The sequence below is a fragment of the Thermobia domestica genome, chromosome 9 (assembly GCF_964235325.1).
Source record: "Thermobia domestica chromosome 9, izTheDome1.hap1.1, whole genome shotgun sequence".
NCBI classification, from domain to species: Eukaryota; Metazoa; Arthropoda; class Insecta; order Zygentoma; family Lepismatidae; genus Thermobia; species Thermobia domestica.
Genome location: NC_137462.1, coordinates 155,224,574 through 155,245,010, shown reverse-complemented (window position 1 = coordinate 155,245,010; position 20,437 = coordinate 155,224,574). Strand labels below are relative to the sequence as shown.

The window sequence follows — 20,437 nt, the reverse complement described above, 5'->3', positions numbered from 1 at the left end:
AAAAAATGAATCGCTGTAAAAGAATGAAAATCGCGTAGACAATCAGTAGTTACTGATGCAGGTTACTGAACACAGTAATAGCTTGGGGATTGGGCACGCTTGCGCCTGGATCACGAAGAATTAATTTTGAGTACAGGAAATTTCGGTGTAATGGAATTTTTGCACAACAAATTTAAAAATAAAGGAGTGATGGAAACAATATATAAAATGAAGAAAGAATGTGGTGATTTTCAATGTACATCATCCTGAATTCGATTTACAGTGATAGAGTAGAATGCGTTTGGGGGTTTTCAGATCCATCTTAGACTATGATAGTATTCCAAATGCTTTTGGGGCCTGACTGAAATATCGCGTCACTGGTAGTAAGCCGTTTATGGCATATAATGCTATCCAAGGCTGTAGTGTTAAATCTAGACTCTACATGGGTGCTGAATATCTTTGACGTCTTACTGTAACCCTGCCAACAAAAACCGTGTGGAATGGAGAATGATCACACAGTATGTAAGCTCAACACACAGCGACTGAGTAAAATGTTTCCATCGAGCGTTGAGACTGATACATCATTTCTTTCATATATTGCGATACTAGTACATGCCACAGCTGATTTCCAATGACGCGATAATTCAATGTTAACCCGGAAACTTCAGGAAATATCCTCGTATTGGCCCATGTCCACGTCAGTTGGTGCTGAAGAGGGACGCTAAACTTTAGCAACAAATAAACGAAAGAACATCGAAATTATGGTTTCATCTCACTTATTTATTTAGATACACATAAATTAATCTTCCTTCAATATAAGATAACACTAATTTCAAGAAAATAATACCATAAAACTTCATATTTTTTTCATATTTGCATCCAGCATCCATTTATCCATCGCTCTGTTCCTGTTTCTCAACAACCCATTCTTTTTTTATACTTTCTTTACTCTATCGCAACGACTTTCATTTTCCGTCTCAACATTTTAAAAAAGAAAGCAGCAACATTGTTATGAATACCTTTTTTTTTTCTTTCTTCAAAGTTTTATCATACAATATTCTCCTAGGAAAATTTATGGAGATTCTAGAGAAAGCGCAGCAGATTCATTCTTCCAGCTGCCATTGTTGAAAAAAAAAAAAACGCTCCTACAAACTTAGCTTATTGAACTAGTCACTGTCCTTGTCTATGCTCTACTGAAGTTTTTACGACACAACTTAAAAGTCTCTTCTAAAATCGTAACTTTTCAAAAAGTAAGATTTGCGACGGTTTAGAAAGCTCTGAAGACTGACTGACTCATAAAAAAGCAACTTGAAATCCGGGTAAATGGCAACAACTAGAAATAGAACTCACAACACAATATAAATTTCCTCTAGTCGTCAAATAACCCTTCTATCTCTGGAATTTCGATTGTCTGGGCTTCCTGCATATTTGCCTTCAAACTTTTTTTAAGCATTTATTTTATACTCCTTGCTTATATACAAAGACGATGACTTAATTGCGTTTAAATTTTGATTTTACACATATCGTTTTACTTATTTTTTTTTTTAAGAGTTTTCCTGTCTAATAAAACCTAATTGGTTGCTTTAAGTATTGCACCACTTCTCTTCTATTGGACACATGGTATTGCAGACTCCGTGCATACATTTCTCATTCTCTTGACGCGTCATCACTCCTAAAACCAAGAATTTGAAAACTTAAAAAAAAAAAAAAAAAAAAAAAAAAAAGTTAAATAGTGCACGTGACAATGCATTAGAAATACTCACGACATTTGCAAGTATCGAAAGATAATTTATGCTCCTTTTTTTTTTTTATTAGTACACTTTATAGAATCCAAACAACAAGTTTTATACACAATAACTTATGAACTGAAGTCACACAGTTATACAACATACAGCAGTTCCCGTTAAGACTGATGCACTTTGTGTTGGAACAGTAGCGAAGTTGCAGCTTTTCTAATCCTTGCAAATAAAATTTCTTCCTGAAACTAGATCTCCGCAGCTGGTTGGATGCCAGCAATGTACTAGAAAATTATGTCCTTTGAGATGTTTCTTCAAGTTTGGGAACAAACTATTATCAAAGGGTGCCAGGCCAGGCAAATAGGTAGGATGACATCCAAATGGAATCCTAGGGTATTCAATTTGGCAGCCACAACGTGGATCGTGTGAGCTGGGTAACTGTTGTGCAAAATGAGAGTTTCTTTGGGCATCTTTCCGTGGCATTTCCTCTTAATTGTCTCGTGCAGCTAGTCTAATAGTAACTGAATATAACGTGTTACTACATGATTACTCTGTACCTATAGTATAGTAAATCATTTTATTTAATTGCCTATTGTAAATTATCTGTGTCTTTTCTGCAAACACCTTTCTTATTTTCCTTACATTCACAGTAGAACATTGATCAAATGAAGAACTGAAACGTAGAATCTTCCTTTTAGTTGTGATTCCAGTCACAGTCACACTATCATTTAAATAGAGTTCCAACATCCGTTATTAAGTATCTACAAGTAAAAGTACTAATATCAAATTAATTACTTACATAGTATTTTTACACGTTAGTAACTAGTGGTAATACTTCCGAAGTTATGGAGTTCTTTTCACCTAAGACAGAATATCTCAATTTTCTTTCATTTCAATACAAAAGCATATTATATATATATATATATATATATATATATATATATATATATATATATATATATATATATGTGTGTGTGTGTGTGTGTGTGTGTATTCAGCCTTAGGAATTTAGTAGATTGCACTATTTAGAAAGCATCTCTGTCTACTACATAATCATTATAAATGGCTTGGCTTATTCACCCTTATTTTCATACTTCTCGAAGCAGCTAACCTTAACTACCCTTGGATAAAGACTACAATTGCAGGATATAAAATTATTGATCCTGTTAACTGGAGTAAATTGGGTAAAATAAAAATTTATAAGCCTATATCAAATTATGCAATTATACGTACAGATATATATTAACAGCAATATGTTTGTCATATTTCTCATGATCTGAATAAAATATTATTATATTAAATATTATTCACAAACTAAATACAACTTTCTTACAAGGCTGTCTATAATGTTTATTATAAATTAATTATAAATGTTACAGTTTCGGAAGTATATCACTTCCTTCTTCAGACTACTAACCAGACATTAGTTTGTGCTTAAGATGGACACAAGGCCTTTTTATCATAATAAATATTATTATATTATGATGTATTTTTAGAATTTTTGTGAAGTGTGTTTTCATTATATATTAGGGATGGCCAATTCTGTTTTTTTCTGAATTCCAGGATTTTCTAAATTCCAAATTGTTTCCGAAATCCGGAAATTTTTGATCATCCCTAATACAAACAATTATATATTCTTTATTTCTCCCCATATTAACATTCTATCACATAGAAAAATAATGTTTCTCTGACAAGAATTCAAGAATAGAATTACGAATTATCAAGAGATTTAGATCATGGGAAAATAGAACACACATGCTGCACAAGTTTCTTTTCGTGTTAACATGCATGTTATCTGCAAACTATTAAAGAAACTATTTTGACATTAATTTGTGACAGATCCTAATAAATCGTAGAAGTTTCTCTTTAATAAATATTAAGAGGATAAAACAAATGTCCGAAAGCTCTCCAAAATAATGAATCTTTCTATTCTAACACAGTATACCTTTTTTTGTTAGAAACTCATTAATCCTAATGAATAAGCTCACTAGCATTATCTCCAACAACAATTATTATGAAGCTTTTTTGTTGGTATAAATAACCAACATATAGCATCCAGGATGTGAAATTTCACAGAAGTTTTCCAGAGAGAGAGAGAGAGAGAGAGAGAGAGAGAGAGAGAGAAAATAGACAATACTGTATTTTTCAGCGGCGGCGTCTGAACGTGTTTGCAACCAAAGACTCCGTTTTCTGTCATTTTTGGTCGTTAATCATGGAAATGCCTTTCTTTTTTGTGCAGGCGACTTTTTGCCCTGCGGACTACTAAGAGCAATTTCAACTAAAGCAGAAATTCAATTAAGCACAATTACTTGTCGTGAAATGTACGGTTTTACATGTAATGCAAATTACTTCTTCCCCCTTTTGCACTAGTGTGCATCCCTAAAACATCTTCTCCCTTGTTCCCTCTTCTATTACGATAAAACAACTCGCCTCTTTCTCTTTTTCTTTCTCCAACACCTAACACTTCCCATATATAAGTATGGTCTCTTTGTGTTTCAGTTTTTTCACATTTTACGGGACTCTTTTTCCTTTTTAGTGTGCGACGGTGCTAGAATACCACTGACCACTAATCAAATTTTTACCTTCAAAATGTTGATTTTTTTCCTTGCGAAATCTGACGGGAAAGAAGTTTAAAATTGTAAACTAAAACTGAATACCTGATACAAATGTTAAGACTTCCGTTATATATATATATAATATCACTATTTATCTTTCTTGGTATTGAAAAAATGTACAAAAAGGTATTTATATTTTATCTATAATTATGCTTAATAGTAATAAAACTTCCATTAACTACTTCAGTTGAGCCGGAATTACCTGGAATAACATCCAGGCAGAATACACCACTACCTTCTCAGTCTTACTTAGTTTTTGGTATATATATATATATATTTTTTTTAACAATTTACACTAAATAAAATTGAATAAAATTCAAGGAGACACAAGAAGTTAATAAAAAATATGTATGCATATCTAAATACGGATGTAGATTTCTAACGAGAAAATGTTCAAGTTTGTAATACCGTACGTGGTAATGAATTTCACAGCAAATCGCTGTTTTCCACTACTCATAAGGCATGCCAATCTCAGTTCAGAGCGCAAACCCGAAATAAAGATAAAAACTCCTTTAGTAAGACTATTCATGGCTTTGGATTAATTGTTTTAACAAAAGAGACACTGACCAAAGCTTAAAACTTTACTTTATTTTAAATTATAATTTGTAACTGTTTCGGATATCTAACATATCCTTCTTCAGACACGATCGAAATTCTGAAGAAGGATATGTTAGATATCCGAAACAGTTACAAATTATAATTTAAAATAAAGTAAAGTTTTAAGCTTTGGTCAGTGTCTCTTTTGTTAAAAGAAAAACTCCTTGAGAAATATTAGGCTATCTCAAACGAACTCACAATATCACGTTAACGCTTCACATGAATTATAAGACTTGGAAACCAAAGAAAATTTCATGAAGTATAACTTCGTTCTGGCAAATATTTACCTCAAAAGAGAAACCACGATAATACAAGACATAAATAATTAGTATTATTTAACCATAACAATAAATTATGACGTTCACATCACATGAAGGGTTTCGTTGGTCAGAGCAGGTGCGTTTAATTGGATGATGTCTATTGGCTGGCAAATGCATTGAGTGGCAACCCCAATATTTCTGACTTTCTCAAACCACAATACTATCTCTAGATGTAAGTAGCTTCTCTATTGTCTCTCAGTGCTGGTTAGCTACGAACATTCTGCATCTCGAGTAGAAATTGAACCCGGGATTATGCGAATGACAGGTGAAAGGGTATTACGATTGGTAATTCAATTTAAGCTAAAAACGTTCTGATTGTTAATCGACGACAATTCATCTTTGTCTTAAAGCCTTGGTGTATACTAACATACCTATTTGCATACAGAGTATGTTAATGTCTAGCTGAACACCAACGTACGACTTTGTTAGACGTAATTTCGATACAATTTTTCACTGAAGCAGCACATGGTAGCATGAATTCCAAATCTTTTAGGGAAAAATCCGTATCTGAAGAACTGGACGAACACAAGAAAATATGACAAACAAAAAACTTTTGAAGTTCACGTTAGATCCAAGAACCTGAAGTTGTCCCAAGTGTGTCATAAGCAAAAGAACCACAATGTTCCCGCATAGAATCCGGAATGGAGGGCTCTTCACATCAAGATCTGGAAATGTTTTCGGACCATTTTCTTCAACTCACAATATACACGCATAGCCTTGTGGGCAGAAAACGTCCTCAATGTTGATGCTGTTATCTTTAAAGAAAGAAAAAAAAAAAGAAGCTTTACTTAAATGTTTTTCTTTCACTAGAATCGAAAGGCTATTTCTGTTTCCAGAAGAACTCAAAACTTCAGCCAATATTTATTTATTTATTTATTTTTTTTTTTAAATAACACAAGTCAGTATGTTAATTCAAGAGTTACTTAAGTTTTTTTTCCACCCCTGCACTCTTGAGCTGGTCTTCTCAATCTGAATTTACGAATGACAATTACTGTAATTTCACTATTAAAATATCTGAGAGCGAAGTTCGTAATTCCTCCTATTCTTCTCCCTGGTTCAAGCTACCAGACAATCTATTCAGTACATCAAGACTGGGTCGAAATGACCCAGCCACTCAGAAATGTTAATTTTCGGTGTATTAACTAATATGCATTAGCATCAAATTCCATTAACTTTCTGTGCATCTATCCAGAAGTCTTTTTCTTTCTTTCTTTTTTCTTTTTCTTTTTTTCTTTTTTTTTAAATGAAAATTAGTACATGTATTTGCTATTATGGAAACTAGAATATTATCTTTCGTGAATAGATTTATGGTATTAACAAACTTGTGTGCTTTCGTGTTCTATCGTTGTCAAAATATGTCTATTGATACGTCGGCTTTTCTTTGCGTCTATTAGTGTCTCAATTACTTCCCTAATTCCTCCAATTTTGTTCTTTCCCATTTTCGAGGTGTCTATTTTTCTACCCATATAGAGCTTAGATTCCTCAATCGTGTATCACTATTTTTCGACCATATTAATTTTATTTTATTTTTTTCAATTCAAAATTTTATAAAAAGTGTAATACTTTCATTAAATTAATGTTCCTATTAGGCTGATATCAAATGTAAAAAGATCGAATGAAATATTTCACTGCCTTTTTAAAAAAATGGCAGTTTGAAAAAGTAGCTAGAACAATGTTACGTTTATAAAATATATACGATGTGATGAAATTTTACAGCTGTACACATTGTGCTAACAGCCAACATAACTAACGCACATAAACAAAATTAGTACAAACTCTAAAAAATAGACAGTGCCTGAATAATATGCGAGGTTTGGTCGTAAAGTTTTGTGCTTCATTAACAAATTATTAAGATAGGAATAATCTCTGACACTGTGTATAAACACATTACTGTTTAAAATTTCCCGCACGTTAATAATATGCACAGAAAGCCATGTAAAAGAAACGCTGAAGGAAATATGGGGCAGTTATGTATATACAAAGAAGTAGCATACTGAACAAAATAGATCCTCGTTTCTTAATTAAATACATACACCCTCAGGCAGTAGCGTAGCCAGGATGTGTGTTTGGGGGGGGGCCAAGTGCTGTTATAGGTACATATAGAAAAATTACAAACAAAAAAATATATAAACATAAAAATATATAAAAAATTACAAACATCAAAGTACCAAAGTACATTGTCGGACCTCTTTGGGGGGGGCCCGGCCCCTCTGGGCCCCCCCCTTCCCTACGCCACTGCCCTCAGGTCAAATACGGAAAGAAGATTTATGGTAATATTTACGCTCTTAACAAGGATGGTGAAGCGCTTTAAAAATGCGTTTTATTTATCCATGACTAGGACTTGACGACTAATCTAGATACGTACGTGGTTCCAGGTAAAATAACGTAATTCTAGAATGAGAACAACAATGCGGTAAACAAACGATGGGAAAGTACATACATGACTCCTTCATACTTAAGTGCAAAAATTTTCGACCGTTCGTCGAACATTAATAATAATAATAATAATAATAATAATAATAATAATAATAATAATAATAATAATAATAATAATAATAATAATAATAATAATTTCTGTTTTGGGTCCTTACGCAATAATGAAGTTATGAAGGACCTTACCTACTATTGTGGGCTCCGAACCACAACCGGGATTTAGATCCAGTGCAGTTGGCGGATGCAAGATCAATCCTCACAGCATAGGTCGATCCACATCAGATTATCTCTCCTCCAAAAGAGCTAGATTACAAGATCATCTTACGGACCCGGCTAATATAATAATAATGATGTATTTTTCATTAAAGAAGTTCCAAATATAGCAGAGATACAATGTTATACTGAAATCATTAACATAAAGAAATGCACGAGGCGTGTTTCTTTTTAAATTACCGTTTTGAAATTCGACCATTGCAGCGCTGCGGTCGGCATCCCGCGCATGCGCGCTGGGTACCTGTGTCTGTTGGCAAACCACAGACGTCATTACGGAAACATTTGACCGTGTTTACGTTTGTTTGTGTGTAGTTAAGGCTGTTGCTACCTCTTCGCTGAGTCGAGTTTTCCCCTATCTAATAACATTGGAACTTTTTTCGTGTTTTTCTCAGCAAGCAATGAACAAATCCTTATAAAGATTTGCATGGAGTCAGGTCGATAATAAAGGATTTGTTATATGAGCTTATAATTTTATTAAAAGCCTCCAATTAAGTTATTCATTCCCCCCTTTTTTCAAGTGAAGATTTGCAACAACGCATTGACGACACTGCGTTCTCTCTTCTAGCAGGTTGCGGCGAGTAACTGAGGGTTACTTTGAAGTTTCAACATTGTCCACAGCTGAGAGGAGACCCTTTTCAACCATGACATATTTATGGCATTTCACTGAGGAGGCGTTGGAGTACGTTTTCTTTGCTGAAAGCAGAAAAAAATAAACACAGCGAGAACAGATCCATTCTTTTTTACATTAGCTTTTCCCCCCGTCAAGTATAGACAGTTATAAGTAATTAGAAGCGAACTGTCTGTATTGAATAAAGATACTTTTAATGTATACGAAAGCGAATGTCACTTTATTATTATTATTATTATTATTACATTTTTCAAAACATGAAGAGACATACCTTTCTTGACTCCAGTGCCCATTTTATCTATATATGAGGTATTTATAATAAACTTCTATACTGGTAAAAGAAAAGCTACTTTTATAGTGACGTATCTTACTAAGAGAATTATTTGTATTTTATTTGTTATATTTCAATTTAAAATAAAGTGTATCGTTTCTAACAACGAATAGTGCTCAAAATAGTACCTATTACCAGTCAACTATAGATTTAGATCAAACATAATAATGGGCAACAACACCAATATATATTGTATACATTTAGACCCTATTGGATCAAAAGATCCAATATATTCCAGACAAAAATTTTCTTGTAGGTCTTATATCTCGAGAACTACATATAGCGTACCCAAACTATGACTTAACTTAGTATGATGTGCTTATTGCGTAAAAAACACAAAAACTCGATTTAAGGACCATTCAAAAATGTTGTGGGCCCTGATCCACAAAATTCAATATATTACATCCAATCAAAAATTTTCTTGTACGCCCCATATTTTGACAATTACAAAGTGTGTGGTCAAAACAAAACTAACAATTTACTCAGTACGATGTGCTTATTCCGTTAAAAAAAAAAAAAAAGATTCAGCTGCCATTCAAAAAATTTGTGGGCCCTGATCGAAAAAAATCAATATATTTCACCCATTCAAACATTTTCTTGTACGTCCCATATTTTGAGAACTATATATAGTATTCTATAGCCAAACCAAAAAGTAACAATTTAGCCCGCATGATGTGATTATTCCGATACGAAAACTCGATTTAGGGCCCATTCAAAAATTTTGTGAGCCCTAATCCAAAAAATCCAATATATTTCATACAATCAAACATTTTCATGTACGCCTTATATCTGGGGAACTATAGGTAGTGTAGCCAAACCCAAACTAACAATTTACTCAGTATGATGTGCTTATTCCGTAGAAAATACGAAAACTCGATTTAGGAACCGTTGCTAACTTTTGTGGCCCCTGATCCAAAAACTAATTATTTTGCAAGATTGCAATCTTTTTATGCACTTTTTGGATCATTTTTAAAATTCTGAGCCAAGATCGCTATCTTTTGATCCATTTTTTGGATTATTCCTAAAATTCTTGTTTTTATATATTTTTTTATATTTATATATAAGGTGATACAAAGAAAATTTAGGGAATCAATTGATCTGATTGAAAATTTGTTTAAATCTATTTTATAGAATATTTTAGATTTGTTAACTATATTCCCGTTAACTGCACATTTTTTAAAAGATATCTTTTTAATCTACATTTGTATTATTTCTTTACTCACTCATGAAGTATATCTATAACTTTTGTCAATTTTTAAAGTTGCTTCTTAGATAAGTTTCGAGAGTTGTCCGCAAAATTTCGTTAACATCTTATTTGAACTACTTTTTAAAATTGAATGTGTACGTTTAGAGAACTTGTGGTTTGATCTTACAATGTACATAGTATAATATAACAAAAAAATAGTTTTTACGTACTGTAACACTGTAATCTCACTTTAATTTACTATAGTATATTTTTCTTTCTTTTTTTGCATGAAAGTAACATTTGAAACCGAATTATTTCTTTCAAATTTATACGTGAAATGAAAATTGTTTTTCAAAACAACTATGACATACTCATTGTATAAATAAATGTGAAATATTAGTGTTTGTTTGATTTATTTGTATTGATTGAAGTCAATACTTCGAGTGTAACTTTGACCACTTATCAACAAAATTAAAAAGTCGTAGACCAGTATAATTTAAGCAAGTTACTTACTTGATTTGAGACATATTTTTGGAGGGGAAGAGTAGAAATTTTACTGATAACATTTTTTTTATTTAACTTTTTCTGTATTTATGTTTAGCGTGGCCTTGTGAATTTTGTTTACTTTTTTTTACAATGTAGAAACTTACCTAGGGATTTTGGAGTATGCTCATAGATATTTAAGCATTTTGATTATACTGCTTGTTTATTATTTTTTTTAATAACTTCATTTACATAATGTTGTGGCTTAATGTAACGAAGTATTCCATCACATATTTTTATACTCATACGGTAATGCTTTAGTTTAATATGTATGACAATGACAAATTGGTGTACCTCAACCAAAAAGCCCTATATTTTAAAATGAAGCATGAAAAAAATAATGCATAAAATTAAAATTATTCTGTTAATATGTGTTGTACTATTTATATATATATGTTGTAGCTATAGATGAAATTTCGCGTTCGCCATCTGGAAAATAAATATTTCTTATTTAGAATGCGTAAGTTACAAGGTTATTATTAGCAGGTAACACTAATAAGTCCCTATTCCCTGTTACCAAGAAATAAGTCCCTATTCATATTTCGAAAAATAATAACCACGAAAAGACGTTACCAAGAAAATGATGTTTGTATCTACATTAACACTACTTATTTCATTATGTATAGATGTTTTCTTGCGTAGTAAAAGAATCCCTGATATTACACTTCACTTTCTCCTGCAAATGTGCTCTGTTAGAAGGGTAATGTGTGGTCAGTTCTTCAGTTTCCCAGTTGCCTCACGATACTGAAACAACACCGAAAAATCATTAGGAATAGAATTTGACAGCATTCACGCTAAGAACACATTTGTGTAACAAAAAAGTTTATTTCTAAATTTCCTTCGTATGTGGTAAAAATGAAATTATTATTATTTAGCATAAACATTCTATACTACTATTCACAGTTTCAAATACATATACACAGGCCGGTAGCCAGCCCAAAAATGTAGGGGGGGGGGCGGCGGCTGAAGTTAGGGGAGCCCGATCCAACCATATCATAGTTTATCACCATATTATATAGTTCATTTGCAAGCGTACCGTGAAAAGTTTAGGGAGGGCAGCGAAAATTTAGGGGGGCAAACCCCTAGATCCTCCTGGATACGGGTCTGCATATACATATATATAATTATTCCAAAATGCTATCTCCACTGGTTTACCTGTTTCCGTGAGGTTACAAAAGTCAAAGAGCGCTGGTGTTTTCAATGTGAAAACCCAACTGGTGTCGGCAGCGCGGCCAGTCTCTGGTCAAGGAAACACCGGCAAGGAAGAACCGATGTGGTGACCACAAATTTTAACTAAATTACTAGTGCCAAGCCGCACTGATATTCCTTGCTCGTTATAATCTCTTGTGCCAAAAATGTCCTATTATTATTATTATTATTATTATTATTATTATTATTATTATTATTATTATTATTATTATTATTATTATTATTATTATTATTTCACACAGGAAATTTGAAAATAAAATGAAATCTGTAAGTTTTACGTCCCACAGTTATGCCGGTTAGGCTAAAGGAGACAGTGATGATAAGTAAGGAATGAAATGGTGGGATGAAGAAAGTGGGAGAAAACAGGAGAACCCCGAGAAAACCCATGCACACGATGTTCGTCCACCACAAAGTTCACTTAGCGCGAGCTGGGATCAAACCAAGGACCCCATGCAACTGAGATGAACGCTCTACCACTGAGCCACCGAGGCCCCCACACAGGAAATTTATCTGCTATCACAATCGTCTGATAATTTATATTTGTATAACCAATCACCAGGTGTAAGACTGAAATATATGAGATGCAAGAGGCACCTTGTTATGTTTGACGTAACCACAAGAACTCCGAATGAGACTAGACGAATATACTAAAAGCAATAGGTTTAGCAAAGAAAATAAAGAGCGCCCCCTCCTTCTCAGTGCCATAAATCTGTCCTCGAAAAGGACGAGAGGGCTAGAAAATTTCATTCCACAGATATGATATGGACAGAGTTTAAAAACCTGTTTTAAATGGCTAGCCCGAATTTCCCTCACGCTGCTAACACAAACAGGGAGAAGCAGAGATCGCACTGTTGCAAATCTTCACATGAAAAAAGGGGGGGAATGAATAACTTAATTGGAGGCTATTAGCAAAATTATAAGCTCATATAACAAATCCTTTATTATCGACCTGACGCCATGCAAATTTTTATAAGGATTTATTCATTGCTTGCTGAGAAAAACACGAAAAAAGTTCCAATGTTATTAGATAGGGGAAAACTCGACTCAGCGAAGAGGTAGCAACAGCCTTAAAATGTCTCCGCCGATTGCTAATCCCGCCGACTGTAAAATACGCGCTGTGATTCGTATTCTTATTGCTAGAGCCTGTCTGTATCAGGTGTGCCCTCGGAAAATATGCGAAATATACTTCGGCCCCATCCCCGCAACTTTTTTACAGAGTAAATCCTCCCTTTGCTTAGGGAAAAGGAGTGAATGATCTCAGCTGTTCCACCAATTTGTCATTTAGTCGTTTGGTCTTGACGAGTGAAGATCGTAGGCTACTTAGAATGGCTAACAAGACAGAGCACAGCGAAGCCCGTAAAATAATTCATTGTGGCAACGCTTCCGCATCCAACAATTGAAAGAACTCGGCCGCAGCTACTTGTCCCTCCTCTTTCGGGTGACGGGAAAGCAGTAGCGCCAGAAGGAGCACAGTTGAAATAGAAGGCGGGTGAAAAAAATTCATCGCCAAATTAGTAAAGTGTATGGAGAAAACATTATGAGTGATGGAGTGATGCTGAAATGGGTTAGATCTTTTAAAGATAACTGCACGAATGTTCGTGATAAAGAACAAAGTGGGTGACCTTCTGTCATTACTGCTGAAGACTTGGCGCAGAAAGAGAAGAAAAAGTGAAAGAGGACATACACTTTACGATTTCGTCGTTTTCTGATAAGTTTCCTCAAGTTTCAAGAAGTGTCCTCTATGAAATTGTGACTCAACGCTTAAATTATCGAAACTTGCATTAACGCTCGGTACCGAAAATGTTGACTAAGTTGCACAAAACCAAACATTCAGCCAGTGCGATGACTTTCCTTGAGGGTACAGCGAGGAAGTTTGTTTTTAAAGCAAAATTTTCACATTCGACTAAACATGAGTGGTTTACGCTACACTGGAGTCGAAGCAACAATCCATGAAATTGCGGTATTCAATACCACTCAAGAAAATGAAGTTCAAGCAAACAATTTCACCCCGGAAAATAATGTTACTGTGTTTTGGGACAGGAAGGAGGTGTTGCTTGTGCATTTCTTGCCTCGTGGTGACAATACATTTTACGACGTATTCTGAATCCATACAAAAAGTGTGCCGGGCAATCCAAAAACAAAAGGAATATCATACTGAATCAGGCTAAAATTTTACTTCATGACAATGCCCGTCCACACGAGGCAACTCAAACTAAAAATCTCATCACATCGTTTGGTTGGGAACAACTTGTTCATCCTCTGTACAGTTCCAATCTAGAACCCAGTGACTAACACATCTTCCTGCATTTGAGGAAACATCTTGGTGGATAGCGCCATGACGACGATGAGGTCAAAACGGGTATGTTGCACAGTGATTGCCAAATCATGTGAGGCAGACTTTTATGAGGATGATATTCAAAAGCTTATACGATACGGTATGTAGCTTAATATTGATGGAAACTATGCAGAAAAGTAGAGTAAGGTACCGGCTTTCACGAAATAATAAAATTGTTCCGAAACATATATTTAAAAAATATATATAAATAAAACTACTTACTATACAAAACACGACTCAGATACATTTGAGTAAAACAGTGAGCATTCAGTTATTCAATTCGTAGGAAAGCTCTAATTATACACTGGACTGTTGCCAAATTTAAACTCTGACTTACTGATTATGAAGCAAGAATATGCCCCCGTATAACCTAACTCAGGGTTTCTCAACCTTGGGGTCTCGACCCCTAGGGAGTCGCGAGAGGATTTCATGGGGGTCACAAAAATAAGCGGAAGAGATAAATATAATTATAATCTAATGCCTGAAAATATTTTTAAATATTATTTTGAATTTTGTTGATAGGTATATCTTTATTTTTATACATAGTGTCAAGAACAACAAAAAATAGGTCTACTAAACATTTTCAGCAGGTGCAGTTGTTTAAAAATCAATTTAAATGACAGATGTACGATATAAAAAATGAGAAATGCACATTGAAATACCAGAAAAATATATGTGCAACAAAACCTGCATTTTGAAATACAATTAAAATTGAAAACTAATGAGATATCTGAGCATGGTGCGATTTCACTAGTGCGGCAATATCCGATTCAATCTTCGTGAGGGACATTACCAAGTCAATTAAAATCTCAATAACTTTTTAACAACTGTCCGAATCTTTTAACCAAAATTAGAAATCACTTTATCTTTTTATCATATGACCAAAAATTAAAGGAGTTTTAGAATTTTCAAATGGTCTCCATTTTGAAACAGTATGACAAATCAGATTCAATATTTGTAATATGAATGAACTGACCAAATTTGGCTTTAATCCATTCGCTTTTAGGGAAGTTGTTGTATCCACTATACAAAAAATGGATTCTACTTTCGTAGAAATAGATGGATATCGTGAGATCTCCGCAATAGGTATATTAAAAATACCACATAAGCTTATTTCAAACCAGAAATTATAAGGGCGTCGTTGGCAAGAGTATGTGATAAAATGGGGGTCATGATAGGAATTAGGTTTAGAATCACTGACCTAACTCATAGTAACTCCCTTATTATTATTATTATTATTATTATTATTATTATTATTATTATTATTATTATCATTATTATTATTATTATTATTATTAATCGAAACTGAAATTATTCGTAGTAGATTGGAATCTTAACACACTGACTATGTATGGCGTCTTGCTTCCAAGCCGCGAGTATACTATACCATTCACAAATACCTAATATCCGTATTCTGGGCCGTGTGTATAAAAATTCATATAGTTGAAGCAAAACTACATGACCGTTAAACAGCCGTGGTGTACAACTAAAATGTCAACAAATTGGCATAGTTTGAATTGTTTTGGGATAGTACTATTATGAATTTACATTTCATTCATAGTAGCGTAGAAAAGGTAAATCTTCAGTTACACAGTGACGGTCAATATGTTGATGATTTAAATTATATTAAATTTAACCACTAAAGCTTATTCAATATTCATAACTACAAAAAAAAAAAAAAAGTTTATAATTTTTGTTATTTGTTAAAAGGTACAAAAATACCTTTGATTTGTATCATTACAGCTGCATACCCAAAATTTTCATTTCAGATTTATAGATTTTTATTTCTACACTATACTGCAAGATCGCGACAAACCTCTCTGACCATCCACTCAGTTGAACTTTTAAAAAAAAATGTAAGAGAGGAAAAGATTAATGACAACATAAAGTATTTTTTATTAAGCTGGGCATGAAAGCTGTTGAATATAACACAGCTGGTCCTGGTTACTTACAACAGAGCTATAGAACCATCTGTTTTTAATTACTTGATCGATATTGGAAAATAAAACAAGCATGCAGTATTTCTCTGCATATATGGCGACTTTGATTGAATATTTACCTTGCGCAAAATTCGCTTTGAAAAAATGAAAATTAATACGAGGGCAAGCCGATAAGTAAGTACGCACCGACCGAAAATAAGCTTGAAAAGTACAGTTCATTTTTTCTTCTTTTTTTCGCTAGAATTCTTGCATACAATCGTGTCAGTTGTGTTTTAATCTAGCTAATACCAAGCCAGATTTAAGCGTATTTAGATAAGACAGTGGCGGTAAAACCATATTCGTTCATTTAACTTATTCAACGAATTTGTATTACCGTGTAACGCAATTTCTTCTCTCCACGTATTACACCTCTCGCCTGCGCCTTATTGCGCATAAACGCTTCCTTGTGGACCATTCTTCATACTAATTCAAATGATGAGTGCAGGTATGCAGGGAAACCAAAGGGTAACGTGTCAGAAACACAAATTTTCGCAACTTTTTTTCTTTCTTTATTAAAAACACCTCGCGAATATTTAACTAATTTTCTTCATGACAGTGAAGTACTTCATGTTTGTTTTGGACTTTAGTCTCTCTTTTCAATTTATGTGACGTGAACCTATGGCTTAAAAAGGGTTTCCCGAGTAATGTATTTTAGGAGCTGTCCACGAGACAAGAGCTGAATCTGTCCCGTCTCGTAAAGGTATGGTAAAAAATAATGTCTCGTCCGTAACTATACCTGTTCATAATGGATTAACTCTGTCCTGCTTTGCATCAAGTTACGACAACTGTTTCATCTCGTCTTACCTCGCGGATAACCCTATTTATCTGGCTCTATAATCATTTTTTTTAAAAAAGGTATCTAACCGAAGTAAGGAGAAGATGTCTTTTCTAAATTTCCTGTTACTCCTACTCCTCCTCCTCCTCCTCCTCCTCCTCCTCCTCCTCCTCCTACTACTACTACTACTACTACTACTACTACTACTACTACTACTACTACTACTACTACTACTAATAATAATAATAATAATAATAATAATAATAATAATAATAATAAGTGCGAACATGTAAATATGGTATTAGAGGAACAAAAAAGTATCAATTTGCAAATATTGGAGGAGGATGGAATCAGTCCAGTAATTTACTTTGAAAAACTAATATTAGCTTAAGATCAAATGGGTTATCTAGATATTACGTTCATAACTCTTCGTAACACAATTATGTTATGGCTGAAATACCCGTTCTTCGCACGAAAAGAATAGGTGTATCCTTTGAATCTCCTTCCTCCTTAGGACACGCATTTCAATGAAAATGTATTAATACTAATCCGCAAGATACTCTATTTTTGGCATAAAATTTGAAACACTAACTGAAAGGGAATTAATGAATGATTACTTGTCTTGGTTCTACTTGAGTCGAACTCTAAATGCGACTTAATTAATGAAATATTTTATAAAGCCATACCTTCAAAGTACGTAGCAGACGTCATCTAACACACACAATTAAATCGACACTTCACACTGAAGCTACTGCATTAAATTCTTGTGTGTTTAAAGCTTACCTGTAAATAAATAGAAATATAAGTATATTAATGAGAACGCCTACATCGTAGTATATATAAGTGTATATGTTCATTAACTAATGATACAAAATTTAACAGAAGAAACTTTATAAGAGTCTATCATTTTTATAAAACTATCAACAAGTAACAGTGCCACGTGTACACCACATGAACGAGTTTGGTTTGTATGTCGTGATATTTTCTCAACAGTGAGATTTCTACCACCTCAATTATTATGCTGATCGCAAGGAGTCGTGAAGTTTGACCTAGCTTTACCACCCAACAGAACGCGAGGGTGTGTCCCGATCATCAATCCCCATCTATGAAATTTTATCAGTGTCGTCTCTCGTGCTGTACGGAAAACATCTCTTGAGGGTACAATGTTGTCGGATTTCCGCTGTTTCGTTTTGCTTGCTTTTATTGTCGTTGTTTTCTACATTTTTGCCATTCTTATTGTTAACGTTCAATCCCCATAATTGTTAGTGTTCGTGTTATAGTTCTTTAAGTGCTGTTTTTTTTTCGTAGCTTGTTCACTATGCGTTGGCAACATTGTTGCTGCACTGTTTCACACTTCCTGAAGTGCACGTTCATAAGGCAGCTCTACGAATAAGTACCTAATTTTTCCGATGCATCACACGTGAAGCAAAGTAGATCTGTGATTGGTGTAGATGTGGAGCACAGGCTTCACGAGTAGTCACGGTCAGAGAGATTAGGATAAAGATGGAGTATATTTTCGGGTCGCTTAACTGATTGCACGAAACAAGCTTCTCGCTATCTATTGCCGTTTACTGTTATCAACGTGAAAATCAGAAATCGCCAATTTGTACCACTTTCGATTTGAATACAGTATCCACCAACGAACTCGAATAACTCACTTTTTAACTCTGTACACCCTGGCCAAAATTGATGATGTCCTTCAAGTAGTTCTTGAGATTCTTTGTCTCCCGAGGGGAAGGACACACAGACAGACAGGGTAAGGGTAAATACAGAGATGAATCACCTTAAATTACAGTTCAATAAGATATTTAACAAATTTCCAAATATGGCCTGCGAGACGAATTTACTACGGAATAAATACTAACAGTAACAACAAAACAACGAGGAAGGCGATCACTATTCCGCTACTAATATCTCTGATGGAAATTCATCATAATTATAATAAATAATTACTATACTAAATTCTATTTTTTTTTTTTTTAGTTATTGGCTCCTTCCTGATGAAATGTTTCTGCAAGCACCTGGGTTTGCAGTAGCGGCTCGAGAGGGAAGTTAAATCGCCAAAACATTAAAGTTCTATTGATGCAAATTAAGGTAAGTTTTATTCCTTAGTCTGTATCGAGATAAATTTATTTATTATTATTTTACCGAGATAGCTTTTACTTAAGATCTGTCACTGAACATGTATATTTTGAAAGAGAACGATCCCATTTCCATGGCAGCCGAGTGGAAGTATAAGGTATCACTTCCCAGTATAATTTTAGAAAATAAATACCTATTTGAGAATTTCGCAGCGAAATTTTCATATTACTTAAGTAATATTTTGATTTCTTTTCATTTTTCTGGGGGGAAAAAATGAGAGCAAATGATCAAAGAGCCCAGCGAATTTCATTTTTTTTTCTCTCTCTCTTTTTGGTGGTTTAGGTGAGAAGTATACACATACATTACTATGAACAGAAGAACAAATGCTTTTAGTTAAAGAAAGAAGCAAGAAAGAAAAAGAAAAAACACAATGTCGTAACCAATTTATAACCAAACTCTGTTTTTGTAAAACTTCATCATTAGTTATTTTGTTCTATATTCAGTTGAGTTTCTCTTTATTCTTCGAGGGACGAGAAGATAGAGAAACAAGCAAAAGACAATCGAAGATAGAAAGTGAAAGAGACGGCGGAGGAAAGAGGGATGGTTTCAAAAGAAACGAGAAATCTTTTTCTACCTTTATTCTGTAGAAAGAACTGAACCCACAAATAACATATATAGATAGCTACTTATTACAAGGGAGACACCAAGCAATATATATATATATTCTCCTTTTCCTTCTCCTCACAAGGAACTGCTTTGGAAAACTACAAATTTGTACATGGCTTCCAAAACTTCATTTATTATTTGCAAGGGGCAGGGTGTACAGAGGGCAGGGGCAGGGAGGAGAAGGCTTATTAGGTTTACCTATCTTTTGTTTTCCTTTTGAAGTAATGTAATTAGTTTCGTTTCTTTTGTAAAAAATTTAAATATATATACTCTTAAGAAACAAAAGGCTTATGCCTACAGAAGAAAAGTGAACAGATTCTTGGTGCTCTTGGTTACCACAACTTTTCAGTATACGGACAGATGCCCGTATATCTGTATTATGGACATACACAAGCCTCTCTTGTGTTTGTGCTACGTTACAACAATGGTTCTATTCTAAGAGAATTGTCTATCTGATCATTAAGCTAATGAACACAAAATATAGTTCATTATTCGCGATGTTAAAAATTTCTATCTGCAACCTGACACTAGTTCTTCATATATAATAGATTATATTATATTCACCTCATACATATATAAACACGTAGGTAGGTCTCCTTTATTAAGATACTATAACTACAGGCCTAATTATTATGATCTAACCTGGAAAATATTCTATGATTCTCTGTTTTCCCTATCAAATATTCTAGTTTCCCTTTAGCAATTTAGAAAAGAAAAAAAAAGTTTTCAAAACATCACAAATAACTGTGG

General features: G+C 33.8%; 1 protein-coding gene and 1 long non-coding RNA gene across 2 annotated transcripts in view; both read right to left on the bottom strand.

The window, feature by feature from the left end:
* The window catches only part of Fas2 (neural cell adhesion molecule fasciclin 2), an 858,867-nt gene that overhangs the window by 576,212 nt on the left and 262,218 nt on the right, over positions 1 to 20,437 (bottom strand). Inside the window, exon 3 of the mRNA XM_081772029.1 lies at positions 17,626 to 17,722. Within this exon, the coding sequence (XP_081628155.1) occupies positions 17,626 to 17,650 (25 nt within the window). The 5' untranslated portion in view covers positions 17,651 to 17,722. The remainder of the gene's footprint in view (positions 1 to 17,625; positions 17,723 to 20,437) is intronic.
* LOC145695114 (uncharacterized) overlaps positions 1 to 20,437 on the bottom strand; it is a 288,189-nt gene that overhangs the window by 87,593 nt on the left and 180,159 nt on the right. The gene's annotated exons all lie outside the window — the stretch shown is intronic.